The sequence below is a fragment of the Chrysoperla carnea genome, chromosome 1, assembly GCF_905475395.1.
Source record: "Chrysoperla carnea chromosome 1, inChrCarn1.1, whole genome shotgun sequence".
Classification (NCBI taxonomy): Eukaryota; Metazoa; Arthropoda; class Insecta; order Neuroptera; family Chrysopidae; genus Chrysoperla; species Chrysoperla carnea.
Window position 1 is genome coordinate 127,422,272 of NC_058337.1, and position 23,872 is coordinate 127,446,143.

The 23,872-nt window shown below is 28.1% G+C and overlaps 1 protein-coding gene and 1 non-coding gene across 2 annotated transcripts in view; one reads left to right on the forward strand and one right to left on the reverse strand.

Moving 5' to 3' along the window:
• Positions 1 to 22,649, forward strand: part of LOC123294589 (acetylcholine receptor subunit alpha-like) — a 204,323-nt gene extending 181,674 nt beyond the window's left edge. The window contains exons 6-10 of the mRNA XM_044875670.1: positions 9,264 to 9,400; positions 10,743 to 10,889; positions 17,317 to 17,475; positions 18,207 to 18,504; positions 22,434 to 22,649. Of these exons, the coding sequence (XP_044731605.1) occupies positions 9,264 to 9,400; positions 10,743 to 10,889; positions 17,317 to 17,475; positions 18,207 to 18,504; positions 22,434 to 22,649 (957 nt within the window). The remainder of the gene's footprint in view (positions 1 to 9,263; positions 9,401 to 10,742; positions 10,890 to 17,316; positions 17,476 to 18,206; positions 18,505 to 22,433) is intronic.
• Positions 13,074 to 13,145, reverse strand: Trnag-ucc. The gene has a single exon. It is a non-coding gene; the product is annotated as a tRNA-Gly (tRNA).
• Positions 22,650 to 23,872: the final 1,223 nt, after the last annotated feature.

The window sequence follows — 23,872 nt, forward strand, 5'->3', positions numbered from 1 at the left end:
GAATTCACTTCAATTCTGTAACTAACTTAACAATATAAAACACAATTAAATCAGTTTTAATAATTTAAAAATATAAAATAACACATATTGTTTTAACTATAAATACAAACCAACCAACTTAAATACAGAATGATTTTTAATACTTCAACATCAACAAAAAAATCAAAATAATTTTTAAAAAAGCCTAAAAAATATTTCTATCAGAGGGAGTAAGAAGGCGATATCTTTGAAAGAGAGAAAATATAGTTCTTTAAATAGTAGCTGTATTAGTGCAATAAATCTGCCAACGATACAGCAAATTCTCTTATACAGTATGTCGCATTTAAGATGAAGACACCCTCATATTTGCATTATTTTTAGGAATATCGATTTAAAGTTTTGTTTTTTGCTTTTTTAAGATACTTATAACCAAAATGCCATGGAAATCTTGCCAGCAATCTAAAAAAAAAAAATCTAAAAAACATAAAAAATTTAAAATTACTTTTCCTTAAAAATGGAGGAGAGGCCCATACCCACTTAGTGGGTCCAGTGGCTAATTATTATTATTATTATTATTTATAACCAAAATCGTAACTTTAAACTCAGCATCAGAGATAGTTAGAGATTTGAAAAAAAAAACAATTCTTAGTACCGATTTTCACTATACAAAAGTATGTTGACATATTTGAATACACAATACTATTAAATTATAAATTTGTCCAGCTTTTACATTTCATAGCACAGATGATAACAATTTTTGAGCAATAGATTCTAAAACTAGAAAGTACAAGTTTTCTAAGGAGCATGATAAGATTTTAGATAACGCCTTTTTTAATGGCACCCAGGTTTGCATGTTTTAAAAACGAAAATTGGGGAAGTTATCAAGGATTTTACAAAACAATATGCTAGAGTTTAAAAGGAGGTAGTTAAGGTTTTCCTTGAAGTTTTATATAAAAAAATTTCAGTACGATGATTATTTCAAAAGATAGAGGATTTTAACCTAGAAGTGTCAATTTTGCTCGGGATGTAAATACTTTGGCTCAAAAAGCTAGTAAGGAAATATTTTTATAGAACATTTTCAAGAAAAAAAATCAATCTTTCCAGTGGTTTAAACAAATTTTCCGTAAAATAATTTTTAAAATTTTGGTACGTTTCTAAACTTTATATAAAGTTTAAGGAAAACATTTCACCCTCATTCACCCTTTCAACTATCCGAGCAACGCGGTAAAGGGTAATATAATTTGTTGATTAACAGATGCCAAAACTAGAAAGTACAAGTTTTCAAATGAGCTATTGAAGTTCCCAATTCGATGATTTTTCGCGAAGATACAGCTGTTTGAAATTAAGGTAATATTTTGTGTAGAAATTTTGTTCCCTTATAAATGGCGGAGTATATTTTATTCCCTATTTGTCAATTTGTAGTAGGCTGAGTTAAAAGTTCAGATTTCGGTTAAGTATCTTAAAAAATGTAACTCACCACCCTGTATGACTGTGAGCAAAGCAAAAGCAAAACCACTTAATCAAAAGATAAATGGTTTTCTCTTCTGCTACAAAAATAGCAGAATGGCCGAATTCTTCAAACTAATTCATCTTTGCTTTTCTTTAACAAAATCATTACATGATTTTTCGTAAATATTTTCTAGACAACCAGTACTCTAATAAAAAAAAAGTTCCTAATAGGATACAAGGTAAATACCATTTTGATTCAGTCAATATAGACGAAAAAAAGGCCGGACCTGGAAAAAATTACAATAGTGACTCTGAGGTTATAGATCGTTAGGGGAGCATGTAAATAACTTTAAAAAAAATTAAGAGAATTTTTCGTTCCGCTGTTTTTGAGAAAATCCAAAAAAATGGGAAACAAAAATTTGGAATGCGTTTTTCTCGGAATCTATTGGTTTAAGGGAAAAGTTTTTCAAATAAAAAATGTAGAAGACATTGTCAGCTACATTTTATGTCATTGGAGAAACGTCATACGAGTTAAATTACAAAAAGAAGATGGCGTTAAAGTATCAAAAAAAGGGTTTTTCACGATTTTCATTAAGAAAAAATGATGTTTTTGTAAAAGTGTAAATGAGAAAGTTGTTTGACTCAAAATTAGCTTCAACTTTTATTTAAACAATTTTTATGAAAAACTTACCGTTTCCGAGCTATAGTAAAACAATGTATGTTTAAAATAAACCAAGAAAATAAAAAGGAAATCAAGTACTCCTTTTCAAAATTTTAAAAAACTTAACTTTCAGATTTTTTAGCAAGCTGTATTTCAAAAACGGTAAGTTTTACAAAAAAATTGTTTAAATAAAAGTTGAAGCTAATTTTGAGTCAAACAATTTTTTCATTTACACTTTTACAAAAAAATCATTTTTTCTTAATGAAAACCGTGGAAAACCCTTTTTTTGATACTTTAACGCCACCTACTTTTTGTAATTTAACTCGTATGACGTTGCTCCAATGACATAAAATGTAGCTGATAGTGTCTTCTATATTTTTTATTTGAAAAACTTTTCCCTTAAATCAATAGATTCCGAGAAAAACGCATTCCAAATTTTTTTTCCCCATTTTTTTGGATTTTCTCAAAAACAGCGGAACGAAAAATTCTCTTAATTTTTTTTAAGTTATTTTTCATGCCCCCCTAACGATCTATAACCTCAGAGTCACTATTGTAATTTTTTCCAGTCAAAATGCCAGATTTACTGTACCATTTCAAGTAAAAATAAAATACAGAAAATTATTTCAAATAAAACTTTTTTTCTATTTTTGTCTTCACTCTGAGATAAAAAATACCATTTCAAACTAACATTGTTATTTGAAAAACATATTCGATTTTTAAGAAAAAGACTCCAAAAACCACTTTCATAAAATTTTACAGCGTAAATAATATATGATGTTTGAAGTTTTCAAAGTCTTTAACGATAAATATTATAACATATTCAGGGAATAATATTTTGATAAGGAAAATCAAAATGAAAGGGGAAACAAGATAGGTAGTTACTAATAATTAAAATTTATATATAATATATATCTATCCATGCCATTTTACCCTTAAATATTATATTATCATAAATTCAAAAGACAAATGGGATTTAAATATGTCTAGTAATGTGTATCTGTATCTCTTCTATATGTGAATGATATAGAAATTATTATGTGCATAATTTATAGTATATTTACTAAATCATACATTTATTTATCAGTATATCAAATAATAATAATTGTTACTTTAGACAAGATGGTGCAGAACTTAAACAGACAAATTAAAAAATACTAAAGATTAAAGAGAATTGAAAAAAATACACTCGAACCAGGACTCGAAGCCGGATTCGAACCCGGACTTCTTGGATTCATGTCAAGCGCCCTACCAATTAGGCTATTCGAGTTCTAGACACGAATGCAATTTTTTCAACTCAATGAATTTTTTAATTTGTTTATCCACTTATTTATTATTATTACTTATTGTTGTTTTTTACATTTAATCATGCACACGATATTTACATCATGGTCTATTCGATTATATTTTGATATAATATGTTACATACAGGCGTAAACTAAATACGATTACTAGACAAGATATTTGTCAATATTTAGTTTACGCCTGTATGTAACATATTATATCAAAATATAGTCGAATAGACCATGATGTAAATATCGTGTGCATGATTAAATGTAAACAACAACAATAAGTAATAATACTAAAGATGTTTCAAATTCTTTATAAGAATTTATCCCCGACAAATTTTTCCGGTACGAAACCGAAAACTTCAGGAGACGTTAGGAATACCGTTTACCCTGGGCTCCAGGTACTTTCGAGACCAATTCTGACGGGATATTCGTGTCTAACGACCTCAAAAATTCCCGGTTGAGCTAGACACTTGAAATTGGGACCATAGCTTAAAATTGGGTAACAATGCATTCACATAGCCCTAAAAAGCAGAAAAATTAAAAATTTAAAAAATTTTTAATGTACCTCTGTGTCACAAAAAAAGAACGGATATACGTACACAGAGTATACCATGTTTTTATAACGGACTAAAAAGTATAAAATAGCTATTAAATACTTGTAAGATCGGAATCGAAAAACATTTGGCGCATGCAGAAGATACTACACTCTTTATAGGTATGTATTGCAAGCGCCCCATGATTTTCGTTTCCAATCTTACAAGTATTTTAATAGCTATTTATTATTTTATACTTTTTAGTCCGTTATAAAAACGTGGTAAGTTAAAAATTTATATAATTTAATTTTTTTTTCTAATTCATTTCAAATTGTAATAATATTTCAAAAATACATTTTAAGCCTCACGTTAATTTAACCTGTTTTTAACCCCCGATCAAAAATAGGGGTACTATAAGTTTAACGTGTCTGTATATCTATGTGTCTGTCTGTGGTATCGTACCTCCTAAACGTATGAACCGTATGAATTAGGTTTTCCAGATTATCTAGAACCTTCAAAATCGCGAAAAACAGTACAATTAACTATTAGCCAAATATATTCTAAGAAATTATCTGAAATGGATCCGAAAAATCGCTGTTCAAATGAGATTCTAGTTGTTAAAAACATATCCACTAACGACTATTAATCTCTTTTTTACACTTTTCTTTCGTCTGCCGATAGCGAAAGCTACAGGCCAAATGTATCGCACATATACCTTTAAAACATCTTTGAAACATTTTGTATTATTTTCTACATTCATGCATGTTTTACCACCTTAAATATCTTTAACATAATAATCATATAACAATATAGAAATTTCTACCCAGAAATCATAGTAACATTTATACGAATCAATTCAATCATCCATACATAATAATATAACAATAACATAAATCGTTTAACCAGAAATAAGTGGTTAAAAAATGTGTATTATAACTTGAATTGTTTAATCTTTAACCTTCCTGATCGATCATTGTGTGAAAATTCCAAATTTTACATTTTATGGTAAATAAAAAAATATATACAAAAGTACGAGAGCTGGCAACTTTAGTTTCTTGAACTTTAGTTGACAAGTAGTACATCTTGCACCTAGTCAAGCAACCGAATTTCTATCTCGAAAATAAAAATTAATCAGAGGTAAAAATATTACAGAATTACAAAGAAGTGTGTTAAAATATAACGTGTCTGCGTATCTGTGTGTCTATCTGTGGTATCGTAGCTCCATAACCGATGGACCGATTTTTATTTGATTTTTATTTTTGAAAGGCAATTTGGTTTAGTAGTCCGTGAGGAAAAGTTGAAAAACACTTTAAAGAGAGAGTAAAATAGTACGTAAAACCGTTTAGGAGCAAACCTGAGAAACCTAAAGATCGAATTATGAAATTTGATTTCATCATTCATCATTCTTAGCTATATTTCAATTGCAAATTTAAAGTTCCGTATCCGATAAATACTAGAAAAGAGATGATAATCTTCAAACGGCTGTGCAGATTTTCTTGAAACATAGCTAAGAACAAAAAAAAATCAAAGTCAGAATATCTGCCACCATATTTTCAAGGATAAAACTGTCTTGCGATTATAATTTATATTTCTGCCTTGAAAACTGTCTTGAAATTATAATTTTCTTTCTTTGGTAATGCGCACTAGTAAAAGCAGTAGAAAAACCACCTCAGGTTGTCAAACGTCCTTCATCTATAACTGTCTTGAAATCAGTATTGTCGTGGCGTTGCCAGCTTTTCTATCATAAAATAAATAAATATGATGTCAATTTCAATAAAATTTATATACATATATTATAAATTTTTATTAGATTCTAATTTTATAAAATTTATTTATTATTTTCATCAATAAGTGGTTTTCTGATTGAATAAGTTTCTATAAGAACGAGAAAAAGTTCTTAATAAAAAAATTGTACAAATTTGAAAGAAAAATTTAATGAAATAATTTTTTCTCAGATTCATCTCAATTTATTAAAATGTAAGATAATGGCATATTTGGGTGTCTCATTTTCTCGGTATTTCAATGTTGACCAAAATGTGGGGAAATTTACGAGTGAATTTTCATGGACTAATTTTTTAGACTGTCAAGGTTTGTCTATCAGAGTTAGAGACAGCTCGATATCTTAGACAAAGAAGAAATAGTAATTGTATTAAATCTGTAAACGCTACAACGAATATTATCATTTATTGTTCATATGTGTACACAGTATAGCACACAGCACATGGTCACAGAACATACAATTAACTTCTGTATTAGACTAAATATTCGTCAAAAAGTACTATTTTTCGATAGCTTTTTCGTAAGCAAAACGGTTCTTATTAAGCCAATTTTTCAAGATATGTTAGTCACACGAAAACTTTTTGTCATTCTAATCAAATTGATACATAGAGGCACCTTCACCTATCATTATCTTACAGTCTATTACGTTTAAGGGCACAGAAAGTATAGAAAATTCAGGGAAATGACAACTTTTTTCTTGTATAAAATATTTTTATTATCAACATTAACATTAAACTTTAAAAGAAAAGGTAAAAAAAAAACTTTTTATGTTAGGGATTACGATCGTTAGAGCATGTAGTAAAAAAAAATAAATATCGCACATTCTTAATAATTTATTTTTCAAAGTAAGCTAACAAGAATCAGACCTGACAAAATTTCGTCCTACGCTGGGCTACGTATATTAGTATACCAAGTGTTTTTTGAATTTATTCCTTATAAAGGACTGTTAGACCATGCCAAAAACACTTGTTGCTATGCGAAATATGTGGTCGAAAATACTTCCCTTCAGAATTGCAGACGTCTTTTCACACCGTTTCGAATTTGAAGAAACATTGTTGATAGACACTTTCTTGTTATTTACAGTTTTACTCCGTATTTCAAAGTTTTTGAACTGTTTTATTGTATATCTAGCAAATTGTCGACAAATTGTTAGAGCAAAATTTTTCAACATGTAACTGCATCTAACTGTTAGGTAAAACTTTAACAAAAGTATTTCCCATACCAGCTTTTGTTAAAAAATTTTTTCGAAAATTCCAAGGATTTTTACGAAACCCAAAATGGTACCCAAACTGGAACATAAATAGTTACAGTCAAAATATGACACTTTTAAAATTTCAAATAATCAGAAAAATTTTAATTTCAAAGTGATTTTATTAGTTTACCGATTTTTTCGAGATAAAATTTAGAGTGGGTATAACTTCACAAGATAAATCTTCTAAATTATAAAATTAGTAGGTATATGAAAATTTATAAGCGATCACTATTATTTTCTCAGTAAAAAACACAATATTTTATCTTATCCATAATCTTTTATTTATTGATTTCAATTTAAAATACTTTTCTGATTTCCGTTTCGATATAATAAGCTCAAATGGACTGAAATAAATTGAAATTAGAATGTTTATTAATAACTTTTTTTTATACAATATAAAATTGGCAAATAAAAAACAGCAAATTTTATTTCTAAGAAAAACATATTTTTATGGCTGAATAAGTCATAACTTTTATTAAATAAATAAATACAATGATATACCGTATGTTTACTGAATACATGCCTTAAATATGCAATATTACAAGCTGGAATAAATTTTAAAAGATTTTTAAAAAAAGTTAAAAAACTAGAAGCTCTAAAAAGCAAGTATCCCTTTGTAAATAATATAGAAATACTAGATTTTATAAAGAAATTCGAAGTAGAAGAAAATGTATAATATAGAAATCATATACAGAAACTAGTTTCTATAAACCAACTTATGTATATGGACTATAAACTTTAATAGCGTTTTTCTCGAAATTACGTTTTTCAAACTGGTACAACGTTTTTCTCGTATTTGACGGGACCAATTTTTAAAAACCAACAAGTTTTTGATTAGTTATAATAAAAAATAGATAATAAACATTTAAAAAGTTACAAAACTGTCCCTCCTTTTTTTTGCAGGGATTTCATCCCAAAAAATGGTGTTTTTAAAGTTTTCAGAAAAACTTGTATAGAAACCATAAAAATAATAAAAATTATTTTTTTGAAAGTTTATTGTCTAGCTTTGAGTCTCACAAATTGAATTGAGTTTGATTTTTTTAAAAAACCTTTGCGAGAGACCTGCAAAGTGAGGCAACTAGTAGTTTCCCAATCGCTTCGATGTACAATTTCAACTTGAAAACAAAGACTACCGCAGACTTTACAACTATTGTTCACAGCTTCAAGGGTTTTAATTTTTAGTTCGAAACTTTTGTGAAAATTAAATTCAACCCATGTTACTTACTCTCTGATAATGTAGCTTTCTATAAATGAAATAAATTTTTAAATCGTTCCAGTAGTTTTTGAGTTTATCCATTACAAACAAACAAAAATTTATATATAGTTTTTAAGATTTTAAAGTGTTTAAGGACGTTCCCAAGAAATTCCTTTGTCTTAGGATCATCTTTAAATCATGCATTATCATTAATTAGCTTTATAAACAGGTAAATTTTTAACACCCCTTAAACGGTGTTAAATTTATAGATTTGAGTTGTTAAAGTTTGCGTTTTTAACATCTATATTGAAGTATTTTTTAAGGGTATGCTTTATTATGTAACAAAGCTTATTTTTTAGGAATTAATTTGAAAAACTAATATCCATTATTTAAAAAAGCTTAGAAAGCATTTTCCTATAAAGAACATTATATAACAAGCAGAACTCGTTTTCCCATAAAATACATTTAAAGTGATGAAATGAATGACATTTGTGTTAAGAAAATAATTATTTATTCTATAAGTGATTCTATATTTATAAGTGAAGTGTATATCGAAGCATTTTACTCTTAATTTTCGTTTAATTTTTCCAATTTCTAATAGAGTACACCCTCAAAATTTGGTACATAAGTCTCAAATATTTGCATACACTCATTTTTTTGGTAACGTCCTTAAAGTGTGTTTTTTCCCCAATTCTAAATGAGAAAAGTCCTCTTACTAATATTATACCATGTATAAATAAATACAAGATATAAAATTTTTTTTATTTTCACTTGAGTATCACATTTTGAATATATTATCAAAGTAGACACTTATTTAGGAACACATTTTTCACAGCTATCAAATATTTAAGACCAGTTACCAATTTTATTAGTCTTACAAAAATATAAATAAAATATTTTTCGGAAAATTCAAGATGAATAAATCTTGATTTTATGATAAAAAGTATACTTAAAAAGTTTTCAACTAAATATAAAAAAACAACAACAAAATTATCGTTTATTCACACTGAAAATGAAACATCAACAAAAAAAAATTATATTCCTTCGAGATTATAAAAAAATAAAAAAAAAAACAAGCCATCAAAAATTTATTAATTTTGAAAAATTTGTTTCTCTCTTGTTTCAGGTCAGTTTATCAATTAGTATTCTACTGTCGTTAACAGTGTTCTTCCTTTTACTCGCCGAAATTATTCCACCAACGTCATTAGTGGTACCATTACTAGGAAAATTTGTTCTTTTTACAATGATTTTAGATACATTTAGGTAAGTGATTTTCTTTTATAATGTATTTTTTATATAGATAGCATTCTAAAATTCTTAAAATTTACTAAAATTTGAACTGACTTGGTTTAAATAAAGCCCAAAAGTTAATTGACGTTAGAAAATTAATATTGAAAAACACTTTCCCATTTACTGATCAATAATACCAATAACTTCAATTTCTGAAAGGAATGGATTCAGGTTCTGAAAGGTTTTCGAGATATTTGAAGTAAAATATGTAGTGTTCACTGTAAAAGTCTTCTTCTAACTAAGGACGTGAATAATTTCCGTCTATGTGGAGTTTTCTTTCGCAAAGTGCTCGCTTTCGACTTGAATGATTAATACTTACAATCGTGCTAACTTGCTATTGCATATAACGTATTTTTATGCGTATAACATTAAAATGTAGAATCATTCCTTTCAAATGAGTGTCTTAAAGAACAAAAATATTATTTATTGGCCAATCTACGGACGTTTCAAACCAAGCGCTGCGCGCTGACCTTATGCACTATCATTTTTGTTTACAATTTTAACCATATCTCCGGTTCTATTGACCGTATCAAGACAAACTAAAGAAGCAATATTTGTTTTTTCATGTAGAATAAACATGAAATATGGGACAAAATTGTTTAAAAACATTTCAAAAGTTTATGGCCGTATAAACAACTTATTTTTTTATAACAATTTTTTTCCCATTCTAATCGATGAGTAACTTTAAAATTCGGATTCAGTGGGTCAAAATATGTCTAAATACACTCCTTGTTCGGTAGGACCTTAGTTTAAAAAAGGCATACTTCTGATTTAGTAGTCAACCCCAAATGTGCGTACATTACCTACATTTGGTTTAATCAAGATATTTATTATGACATAACATAAAATTTCCTTGTACTTACTTTAAATTATTTCTCTTATCTTTAACTTCTGATAACTCACTTTCACAACTGATTTTTTAATGAAAATTTTTTTGCATATTCTAAAATTCATAGCAAGCTGAATCGCTTGAAAATGTGCTAGTTTCCTAGATGACCTTGGTGAAAATAGTCGGTTTTTGGTGTCGTTTTTTTTGTTACACTTTTTTTAGTTTTATCTTCCTACCAGCAAACAAGTCCAAATGATAACGTACGATAGGAACATAGTTAGTTTCCAATAACTATTCGAAAATTACTTTAACACGTACCCTGTATAGCAGATAATTCTAAAAAAGAATCGAAATCGAAAATCGAAATCAAGTAAGATTAGAAATAAAAACATTGGAATGCTATCAATATAAAAAATAAATTATATATTTAAACTATTTTTAATAAGCTTTCATTTAATTATGGTTTGTTTGTTTTTTCTAATGTAGTATATGTGTCACGGTGGTAGTTTTAAATGTCCATTTCCGGTCACCACAAACACACGTAATGGCACCATGGGTGCGACGTGTTTTTATTCACATCCTGCCACGACTGCTCGTTATGCAGCGGCCACATTATCAAGTTGAGAGACGCAGGTAAACAATTTTTTTTTTTAATTCATATGATTTATATTTCCACTAAATTTATTCACAAATCTTATTAGTTCCACAAAATTACACTTTGGATGAAGCACTATTGAGTTTTTTATAAACTTTTCCGTTAAAAATATATTCGTTCATTGTGTAGTCATTAAGTTTTGATGATGATAAAAAAACATTTTTCAGTTGTGTTATATATGTAAGAATTTTTTTATACCATGATTTTTTGACCGTGAGTCCATTTTTTTCCTGACGTATGATGTTAAAAGATAGATATCGATAACACAATACGTGTCAGGCAAAAATGGCAGGGAGGTTATATAACGTCGAAAAGGTCGAAAAATGTTTTTGTTTTGTACAACTGCACTCCATTTCCAATCATTTTTAACCCTGTATATATGAAATAGATATCAAGGTATACTAAGTTTAGCCCTAAGTTTGTAACGCTTAAGAATATTAATGCTACGAACAATATTTTGGTTTAGGTTTCATAAAATATCCTAAACAGTCCATTTCTGGTTGTCCGTCTGTCTGTCCGACAAACTGAAATTTATAGCGTGCTCAGGACGTAAAAAGTGAGTTTTAGTTCGTAAATGAGCAACATAGGTCAATTGTGTCTTGGGTCCGTAAGTTATTCCTTATAAAAAAATAAACTTTTCTTTGAAAATTTTTTTTGTGAACATCTCCAAAGCTAAAAAAGATAGGCAATTGAAAATTGGTAGGTAATTTTACCTAGTGGTCTTCTGGAAGATTCTCGAAAAAGGAAAGAAATTCTAGAAAATTCTATTCGTTTTTAGCAACATCAATAAGAAGTATAGATTCTATTAATAAGAAACATATTTTCGATATGATGGGCATCGGAGGGTCCATTAGCGATCAAGTCACCGAAACAAATTCCTCGCCATGTACCATAACTAAACTATTGATTTCTAACTGAAATTCTTATTAGAAATAGTCAGTAGGCATTTCACTCTCAGATTTAGAAAAGACATGGGCTGTCATTTTGTTTTTCTAAATCAGATAAAAACTAGAGTATTATTTATCATTAATCAATGTTTTGAACATAAAATTAAAATTACTTTTTTGTTTTTCTTTACTTTTTAATCATGCATACGATATTTATTTACATCATGGTCTCTCGATTATAATTGATCTTTTTAATATGATACATATAGGTAAACTAAATATTGACATAAAATAAAATTATAATCGAAAATTAATATAAAATATTCACAATAACCTCACTGTAACTTTTAATTTAACATTTTTTATTCAATGTAGAAAATATGAAAACGAAAATGTTTTTTAATATTTAATTGATTCATTTAGCAATTGAAAATGACAAAAAACGTATTTCACTTTTGATTATAATCATTAAAATATTTATCGGGTATCTCAAAATTTACAACATTATTGAGAAGCGTAATTATTAGCATTTTTGCTCGCATTTTGCAAGAACCTCATGGAATGTGTTTCTCATATTAGTAACGCATGAGTTAGTCGTGCAAATATTTATATTTGTTAATAAACAATAAATTTTTAATTCAATGAAACAATCAATATTAAAGTTCACTTTAAAAATTAGTAAATAGGCAACTTGTATGACGTAAATGATGTGTTTGTCAAATAATCGAAAACTATTATTCATGTATAACGTATACGTAATTCAAGTTGCCTATTTATTAATTTTTTAAGTCAACTTTAGCATTAAACGTTTCATTGAATTAACAATTTATTGTTTATTAAAAACTAGAAACATCTGCACCACGAACTCTCTCACTTGCTCCGATAAAAAAATGTTAAATAAATTATAGTTTTAATACATACAGATGCTTAATTTTGGAAAACTCTATATAAATGTATAACATTTTGTTCACCCTTATAAATGATAAAAATATCAAATCATTAAAGTAATTTATAACTTGTACTTCAATTATTGTTATTTTTCTTATACTTTTCAGATTCTTTTAAAGTTTTTTTTTATGTTTCTTAAAACGATAAAATTGATTTTTATCCCCCATTGTGCTAAAACAGTTAAATTTTATGAAATATTATAAGAAATAAAATTACTAATTTTTTTGTATTATGTTTTTTATAAGTTAGTTTGAATAGTTCTACTATAATGCGGAAAAGATAATTTACAAGCTCAAAACTAGTATTTTAAAATAAGGATAAAAATAATGCGATGGCCGGGAATCGAACCCGGATCAACTGCTTGGAAGGCAACTATGCTGACCATTACACCACCATCGCTTGTTAAACACACGGATTTTTTAGTGAAATTTTATTTGTCGCGCAGAGCTATAAAATTACTTTCGTGATAATAAAATTATAACATATTATCTCCAGATAATTAATTGTACAAATAACGGGTGATTAAAATTGATTGACGCCATAAAATATAAATTTACCAATAAATTCTTCATTTAAGGATGTATGAGTACGGTAGTGAGGCCACAAATTTAAAAAATATTTATTTTCATTTGTGATGGTGAATTATTTTGTTATAGCTTAACGATATAAGAAAAAAAGTAAGAATATAATTTGTCGATATCTGGCGTAATTTTCAAAATATCGAAAATTGAAAATTTTGTTTAATTATATTCAGCTTTTGAAATTTCGAAAACCAAATATCGAAAAATTTAATTATTATTTTTCGTCTACATTCATAAAGTTATAACAAAACTCATTATCAACAAGTGAAAACAAACAATTGACTGAGTTAATTGTTGAAATACCATGCATAATCAGTGTTGATTTCTTTATCACATTACACATACAAACATGTGACACATACATGACTGATAATCAAGTATAGTACATATTATAAAATTTCCGCCTAATTGGCGCCCTCACGGGTAAACAGTGATGTTTACGAAAAAATGTTTCAAACAAAAGTTGTTTAATTTTTGATAAGGATTACATTTAAACTTTTGTTCTATCTCTAACGGTTTACAAGATGGGTCCTACAGACCCAAGACCCAATTGACCTATGATGCTCATTTACGAACTTAACCTCACTTTTTACGTCCTGAGTACGCTGTAAAAATTTCAGCTCGATATCTTTTTTCGTTTTTGAGTTATCGTGCCCACAGACTGACGGACGGACAACCAGAAATGGACTAATTAGGTGATTTTATGAACACCTATGACTATTTTTAAGCGTTACAAACTTGGGACTAAACTTAATATACTATGCATATTTCATATATACATGGTATAAAAATGGAAATATTATAAAAATAATTTCAACCCTAAATTAACCCTGCTCCTACATTTCTTTATATGGATAAGGACACCTGGTTTTTTTCTGTTCTGTGTCATTAATAATATGCTTACTCTCTATTCAAAAAAAAAATTTTTTTTTTTAATTTGTTTTCATTCCTTCCAAGTGACAATTATCAAAAACTTTCAAAATATGTCGTTTTTTGAAACTTCTCCATAAGAGTCAATGTATTTTATATCGATTTTCAACGATTCTTAAAAATTTTCATTAACTTTACTTGAGTTGTTTTATCGAGGCCAACATTTAAAAAAACAAAGTACATTTTTAAAGCACACAGTTTAATTTAAGTAGTTCGATCTTTTAGTTCTGATTTAAAATAACTTATTATTTAACAAAAATATAAATTCGAATCAATTAAATGGTACTATTAGGCTCGAAAACACAATTTAAAGTTAAAAAAGTTGGCCTCGATAAAACAACTCAAGTATACATATTCCCTGAGTAAAAGTCTACCTTTAAAAAATTTTGAGTCTTTAAATTAAACATTGCTATCATGGTCATACACCCTTAATAAAATAAATTTCGATTTTCAATGTATTACAATGTGCCTTACCTATCTCTGCATTTCCAAAATTACTTTTACTTCCTAAAAATTAGCAAAATTATTTGAAAATTTACTAATTCACTCTTATTTAATCTATTTTTAGTCTAGTCTATCTATTTTGAACACATTGTTAAATTTTAGTAACTGAGATACAGCAAACCAATACATGTAAAAAGTCGTAAATTTTCCGTAGAATTCAATACACTATTTTTTTACACTTTTAAATTACGGGATGATATTCAAAATGGCTGCCAAAGTTGCTCGAAAACAGTTTTTTTAGGTTATTAGGTATAATAGTGCATTGAATTCTACGGAAAATTTACGACTTTTTACATATATTGGTTTGCTGTATCTTGACTATGGCTCGTAATTTAGATTGGCCAGTCTATACCTATTACTATATTTTATGTACACTCTTATTTAATCTATTTTATAATTTTTCGTCTATATATTAATAAAACTAAATAGTTTAAATATCAAATAAAAAAGAAAATTATTAATTAATATAAGCATTTATGAAATAAGTTAAGAGTGAAAATATCCATAAAACCGTTCAAAAATTTACGAAAAAGAAAGTGTAATCTAAATAACAGACACCATATTTGAAAATATAGATATTTTCATTTGAAAAATTCTTTTTTATTATAATTTTTTTCTGACAATTTTATATAATAACAATTCAAGTTATTTGTTTGTTTTTTTTTATAAACACAAAAAAACACATCTGTTTTTATTATATTATCGTTATTATTATGGTTAAATTTATTGTTTTAAAAACATATTTAAGTTGTTGTTCTATGTATTTTATTGATATAAAATATTAATCAAAAAACCTTACTTAAAATGATTATTACATAAATATAATAAAAATGATAACTATTTAAGTTTTATTACAAAATATTTTATAGGGTGTTTCAGGTAGAATAGTAAATACTTTAGGTACTTATTCTGGAACACGGAATAACCATAAACGTTTGTGTAAACATTGGTCCAATTCGCAAGCATTACATAGAAATTCAGTAATCACAAAAGTGCCTACAAATATGGGTCCTGTTGTCAAGCGTGACAGGAATGATGGCAACCCCGTCTTTCTGTTTAGCTTGAGAATAAAAGCACAATTTTATGCTTATATAAGTACATTCATGCGTTAACGATATTATAGTAGAGAAATTAAAAAATACGGCTTTGGTCGTTGGACCCAAGACAGACGTGAAATTTCACTCTAAAATGGCAATAAATTGCCATCTGTGAATGGGAAATAGAACTATTGTTAAATTTTAATACACGAGCGCTATCTGTGAACAAAAATTGAACTATTACAAAATTTTAGAACATTAGTGCTGCCTTTGAATGGAAAATTAAATTATTGTTAATATTCGACAGTGAGAAGACAAATAAAAAGTGAAGTTTCAAGTTTCGTAACATTCTAATATGATGACCCAATATTTTTACCAATTCACTCTCGGTATTACCTTTTTGATTGGTGCACGTAAAGAAGTTCCACTTCAAAAAATATAATAATACAAAAGTTTTAATGATTTTGAATGATTTAAGAAAGAAAAAAAATATTTGTGTCAAGTTAATTTCGTTGAATTTTAAGTTTAAAGAGTGACAAAAAGCAAGGTTATATATGAGACTTTTGTATCTAAAATATTTACTATTCTTCCTATAACACCCTGTATAACATTTAGTTATTACTTAAAATACACATATGTTTAGGACATTGGAAAACCACTACTCAAAGGATATTAAAGTTTTAACATCTCTCACCAATAATAATACGAAATTTAAGTATTTTACACTTAAAATGAAAATTTTATTTGGTTTTATTGGTGACGTAATAACAATTCTATATAGTCAGTGATGGATTTATAATAAAACACTCTATAGGCACTGGCCCATGGCAGCAATGCATAGAGGGCATCGGGCCTTTTATTATTATTTTATCGTCCAAAGTTGGGTGAAAAAATGATGAATCGTATAGGTTATCCTTTTCAATTGGATTTTTCTATATCAAAAAATCTAGAGTGTGATAAAAACTATCTAAAATATTTAAAAAATCTTGTAGTTTATAGTAATACCATAAAAATATCAGGTTGCCGATGATATATAAAGAAAATTTTAATTTAATTATGAGTTCAACGAAGATCCATCATTTGATGAACAGAGACGACTATTAGTTAGACAAGTATTGATGATTGAAGAGAGATATCTATATTATCAAATTTATAAGCATCACTTGCATACAATATATTATACATTTTTGTAGTTGCATGATATTGTAAAGCTAAAAATAACTCATTACTTGACTACAAAGCATGTATTTTGTTTATATGTATGTACCGTGCAATAAACCAAAACTTTTTTACAATACTGTAGGTTTACAATCACTTTAAACGTTACAAACTTGGGACAGAACTTAGTATACCTTAATATATTTCATATATACATGGTATAAAAACTACTTTTTGCCAAAGTGTGTACCTACAGAATATTATAGTACCTGCTTTTAACAATTTATTCAATTTATTAGAAATATACTACACAAACATGAGATAATATATAATTATGATAATATTTGTTTTATTTTATAGTTTATCTGGTAGCACGCCTGCATTACACCATCGTGTTATGGTACGAACGTGTAATGGTCTAGAATTAAGAGATCCAGGTGGTTTTTATAGTGCACAAAGTGAACAAGATCTACAGGATCCATTCCCTAGTGCTGGTTCACGTGATGAACTAACACCCAGGTACGTGTGCATATTGAATTTATATATTTTTGTTTATAAAATAAATAAAAAATATGTTACTCTTTAAGTAATGGTGGGGTATTATTAGCCATAAAGTTAATGAGCTTCATTTTATAGATGGATAGTTTTATGAGAATGTCTGGGTACTCAAAGACAAATGAAATTTTATTACGATGATCGTTTCATCAGATGGTCGATTGATATTTATAGAAAACTAGAGTTTCTGTTCGAGTTTTCTCGCTTCGAGTTCTCGAGGAATTTATCTTTAGTCGAGACGAGGGAAAAACTCCTGTTAGTTCCTCCCAATTAAAAAAAATAATGGTAATACTCGCCAATATGTGGCAGTAAGAGTTGCATTTTTCAGTTTGTATTTTCCTGAAAACACGTAAAAACAACATTTTCTAAAAATGAAACTAGCTAGATCGATTTTTCGCTCCAAAAAACCTCTGCATACTGATTTTCATGAAAATCATTGGAGCTGTTTCCGAGATTGATGATATATATATACAAGAATTGCTCGTTTAAATATATAACATTTCAAATAGATAGGTACTCGAGTAACTCGAAAAATCCTAGTCGAGAATTCTCGGGACTTGAGAAATAAAAAAGGTAAAAAAACTAGAAATATCACAATTTTTTTTACTTCGTCCACTTTTATGTTTACTAACACATGTGACATGTTTCGACCTGTAACCTGTTTAATTAATTATTGTTTTTATTTGATGATACAGAGAATTAGAAGCTAGTACATTAAGTTCATGTCGTATACATGGTACAACACCTCCACCAACAATCACTACGGGTTGTCTATTAAGTGATTTAGCAAGTGGTGCAACGGGTGGACCTGCAACGGGTCTTCATGATGCAACCGATCGTGCTGCCATGAATGGTGGAAATAATGGTGGTGTTCATATTACATGTGGATTACATGCATTACATTCATGGCATCATTGTCCCGAAGTACATAAAGCAATTGATGGTGTACGATTTATTGCTGATCATACTAAACGTGAAGAGGAATCAACTAGGGTAAGTTAAGTTTTATATATAATCTCATGATAACCAGCCACTTAGTTCATTTTTACATCACTTGATAACTTTTGTCCCAAATATGGGACATTCATTTTGAATTTTAATTGACGAAAAATCACAAACTATGGTATTTTATGTGCCATGTAAGGGAAATTTTGAAAAACTATTAGGTTAACTTATCGGGTAGTTTAATATTCAAGTTAAAATTTAAGAAAAACAAAATTTTTTCCATATGTCAAATGTGCTCAACGGTTGTAAATATATGGGACAAAAGTAATCATGAGGTTAAAAAACGCATTCGTCTATCTTCTACAAAACTTTCGCTTCCTGAATAAGCTGAGAATAAATGTTCTTTCCCAAATTTGGATCTGAAGCCATTTACGAGATAATTAACCTACTCTTATATTATTAAATCAATAAAAATATATTCGTCAAAATTAAATTCATCCAATTAAATAGAGGATGTGTTTATCATAGTGTGAAGGAGTGACCTAAATGTAAGATTACTACAAAAACAAAACATTTCTGCGTATTATGTTTCCAGTGACTTTCATTTAATATAAAAATTATCAAGAAAAACATCAAATCAGATAAAATGAATTATAGAAATTTCGCTATTATTACTTCTCATATAAAAATTTACTGCCAAATGTTATGCATTTGATTATTTCCCAAAATTTTATTTTCACAAATATAATAAGTTGTTTATCCGTAATACAACAATTTAACCATTAACATTGAATGAAATTATTACTGTTTCTCAATGCTATAGATACACTAACCGACACAGAATTTTGCCCAAAGAGAATTATCAAATATCAATACATAGTATAAAACAAAGTCGCTTCCGTCTGTCTATCCCTAATTCCTATGTATACTTCGATCTTTAAAACTATGATCTTTAAAGAAGAAGGTTTTTATGTATAATACATGCATATTATAGAAGAATAAGGGATTGGACTGATTGTTCTTCAAAAACTTAAAATATTTTGCATCGATTAAGCTCAAATATTGACAAGATATACAACCAGCTTCAACGAATGTTTTTATCTGTTTTTAACCATCGGGAGTTGAAAAAGTGGAGTGAGAAAGTGGGGATGAATAATCGTACAAAATCAAATATATCCAAATGGGGTATCAAATAAAAAAGCATGACATATCAAATAAAAGTACATTATAAAATCACCTAATTAGTTCATTTTCGGCTGTCCGCCCGTCTGTCTGTCCGTCTATCTTGCAACATGATAACTCAAAAACGAAAAGAATGATAACTCAAAAACGAAAAGAGATACCGAGCTGAAATTTTAAAGCATAAACCTCTAGAGATAGAACAAAAGCTTATAAGAAAATAAACAATTTTTCTTGGAAACATTTTTTCGTAAACGTCACTCTTTACCTGTGAGGGCGCAAATTAAGTTAGGATAAATATTGTATGTACACGTGTATTGTATAGTATCAAGTATACAAGTTTTCTATTTATGTATGTGTTTGTTTATTGCTCTGTATACTGAGAAAATGGGAAAAAAGATACTCTTATTACTTTGTGTGTAAGAGTGGCTATCTTTCTTTACTTACAAGACGTAAAAAAACAAAGGATTGCATAATCAACACTGCCTATACATGGTATTTCAACAATTAACCCAGTCGGTTGTTTGTTTTCACTTGTTTAATTATATATTCTAAGATAATGTATACACACCTTCCTGCATATTTCATATTTAAATCAGTAAAGGTCAGCTCAGTGTTTTAAAATCGCGAGTATTTCGATCTGGACGAAATTCTGTGCCGGTGTGTGTATTTTTTTCTTTGTTCATAACCTAGTATCCGTAAGTTTTAGTTGGTTAAAAAAGAAAAAAAAAGAAAGCAGAAACTAATAACAGTATATTTTCAATGTCTCATTTCACTTGTATAGTTTTATAGTGTTGGAAATTGGCCAATTTGTTTGTGTATATGTGTGTAGTGTGTACACTATACCGCACCATGATGAAATGTTATTGAGAAAACTTTAACATTTAAGTGACAAACTACAAACCGATTTTATTAGTAGTGTTTTTTTATTTTTTGGATGCTACTTTAAGTTTTTAAAACAAGAAACAAACATAACGCATTTAATTTAATGTAGGAATTTTTAACAATTACAGAATTCATATCTATCAGAATTTTTAATTAAGGATTAAGTGAAATAGACTGTTCATACTGAACTCTCCATATCAAATGACTTCATATTTTACGGTACCCATAACTCTTAGACCATTAAATACATGGATTGAGCGTCAAACGATTTAAAGCATGTGCCATCAGCTGAGGTAATTGCTTGGGTCAAATTCAACATGACGGCGGTATGGAAATGTCAAAACAAAGTGTTGTTGTCATACTTGTCATTGTCGATTCGTAAGAAAAAATGTAAAATGATACGTGATAAGTATTCTTAGTCAAAAGGCGAAAAAAAATCAGTGAAATCACGATATGAAAATTTGGCATTAAATATATGTTTTTTTTTTATAAATGTCTCTATATTCAATGTATATTTTTTCATATATTTCCCTATTTTATTTTGCTAAATGTCCCTAGCTGACCCAAGAAATTACCTCAGATGATAGCACACCTCTCACTGTACGGAAAGATAGGCGCTGCTCAGTCTGTATGTTCTTAATGGTCTTAGCCATAACTACATAATATAAGCCAATTTTTTCATGAAAATTATGTACTATTTTGTTCTTCGCACAGTCATCTTAGAAGTCAGACTTAGTTGTATATTGCTGGAAACGACCACGATACTAGGCCTGCGATTCACCCCCAAAAAGTGCTTTAGAAAATGAGTAACCTTCCAACAGCACAAATTAAATCCAATTGATAATATATGTTGAAAATTACGTTTTTCAGTTCTATATTTAATAAAAAGATGGGATTTTAAACGATCAACCCGAAAAATTTGATTACCCACACCTTAACCCCACAGAAACTCGGGAAACCTCCCAAAACTATGTTTTTCAGTTCTATACATGCTAGACAAGAGAAATTTATAAAATTTGAAAAATCCTCGACAAATTTTTCGGAAACGGAATCCTAAACTCTCACTTGAAATATAGCCAAGAACACTCTCCATTAAATAACCTTTCAAACGATACAAAACAAATAAAAATCGGTTCATCCGTTTAGGCGCTACGTTGCCACAGACAGACAGACAGACACGCACTTAACATTCATACTTATGATACCCCTTCTTTTTGGTTCGGGAGTTAAAAACTAGGATTTTCAACAAACAACTCGAAATAAAGTCAATTTAACAGAATAGTTCGAGTACAAAAAACTGCATATTTCCAGCATGTATATAGAACTGAAAAACGTAATTTTGGGGAGTTTTTCCGATTTTCCGGAACTTTATTTTGAGTCGATTGTTGAAAATTCCATCTTTCTTGCATGTGTAAAACTGAAAAACGTAGTTTTGGGGAGTTTTTCTAATTTTTTGGAGAGTTCCGAATGGTGAAAGTTGTGTCTATTTTGTTGAAAGGTGTTTTACAACATGTATTATCAAGGGGGCTTGGTTTTGTGGGGTTGCCAAATTTCGAAGGTTCGCTGGTAAAATTTGGAGTCCGCCGCAGGCCTATACCCGACTAAATTACAATATTATATTTCGAGGTGATGTCGATCATTGAAAATGAAAATTTCATTTCTCCTTTTTAACTTCGCGTTCCTCAACGCGTGTTAACCGCGAACAATTGGTAGCACAAAACACCGAACATTTTAAAACAAAACTTTACATTTTATTTCAAGCAAGTTCCAAAAAAAACAAACAAAACAAATAAATTAAAATTGATATGAAGTTTTTCTTTCCATACGTATTTAGAAAGTAATAAATAATAAAATAGAATTTTTATTTATTTTTCATGTTTTTCTTGTTATGTTTTTTTTTTTCTTCTGAATAGGTAAAAGAAGATTGGAAATATGTAGCAATGGTATTAGATAGATTATTCTTATGGATATTTACATTGGCTGTATTAGTTGGTACAGCTGGTATTATATTACAAGCGCCAACATTATACGACGATCGAATTCCAATCGATGAACGTATGTCTGAAATTGGTTTTACAACTGCGGCTAAGCCACATCATATCTCCACTGCCCCAGCTCCACCAAAATAAATATTTATATTATATATACATTTAAAAAAAAATATAAATTATAAACAAAACAAAAAATTTATTATTATTATTATTATTATATTAATATTATTCTTATAATCATTTATATTTATTGAGTCTTTCTAGGTCGATCCGTTTGTGTGAGGGCTATAGAATTTTTATTATCTTTATTGGGTTTGTCAATTCAGATTTCAGCACCATAATGTTATCGCTATCTTTGATAAAACAGCGGTTTTTTGTTTACAGAATTTTTTTGAGTCTGGGAAACGGATACTTCGAATATGATTTTGACCCCCTTCAAAACGTCCGATTAACTCGAAGTTTGGCTTACTTATCAAGTACCGATGACAATACAATTATTTAACAAGTTTATTTGATTATCAATATGTTCAGGATTAACGATTTCCATATCTGAAAATATATACATTTATTTGCGCTCCCGCCATATTTCTACTGAATTTTTGATAAATAAAATAATAGTCTAAAAAACTAAAAAATACAAAATTAATAATAGTTTAAAAAAACTGTTGTAACTAGCTGAAAATAATTTATGTAAATTCAAAAAAATCATTTTATAAAAAAGCGTGGGGTGCTTTTTAAGATATTTTATAATGATTTTACTTTTACCAATATCTGCTTATAAAATATTTACAGTAATTGAAATTTTGCACCCCACGCTTTTTTAAGATAAAATGAATTTTTTGAATTTACTGAAAGCTAGTTACAAAAGTGTGCTTTTTAGTTTCTTTAAACTATTATTTACGTATAGATTTAATAGAAATTCTAATATATCTATTATAGTTAAAATTTTGCTACTAATTTGTTAATAATTTTATAAGGAATAATTTCCTTTTTTTAAAGTAATTCTCTACCTTTAATCGGATCTTGAACGCAGGCATATTAACACAGAGAAATAAGACAAAAAAAAAACCCGATCTGCTTAAAAAATATAAAATCCAAGTTTTATTACCGAGATTAGGTATTGCAAAATCATAGGCGCAAATGAATTATAAAATTACCTAAATTCTATACTCATCACACAAACGTGTTAACACGAATTTAAATTTATTCAATTAAAAAATGAAAAAAAAAATTGCAAAAACGAAAAATTATGTACTGAAAAGAAAATACAATTTAAAAAATAAATACAAAAACCACTTTTTTCGTATTTTTACAAGAAAAAAAAAATTTACAAAACATACAATTTTCGTTATATTCGCCAT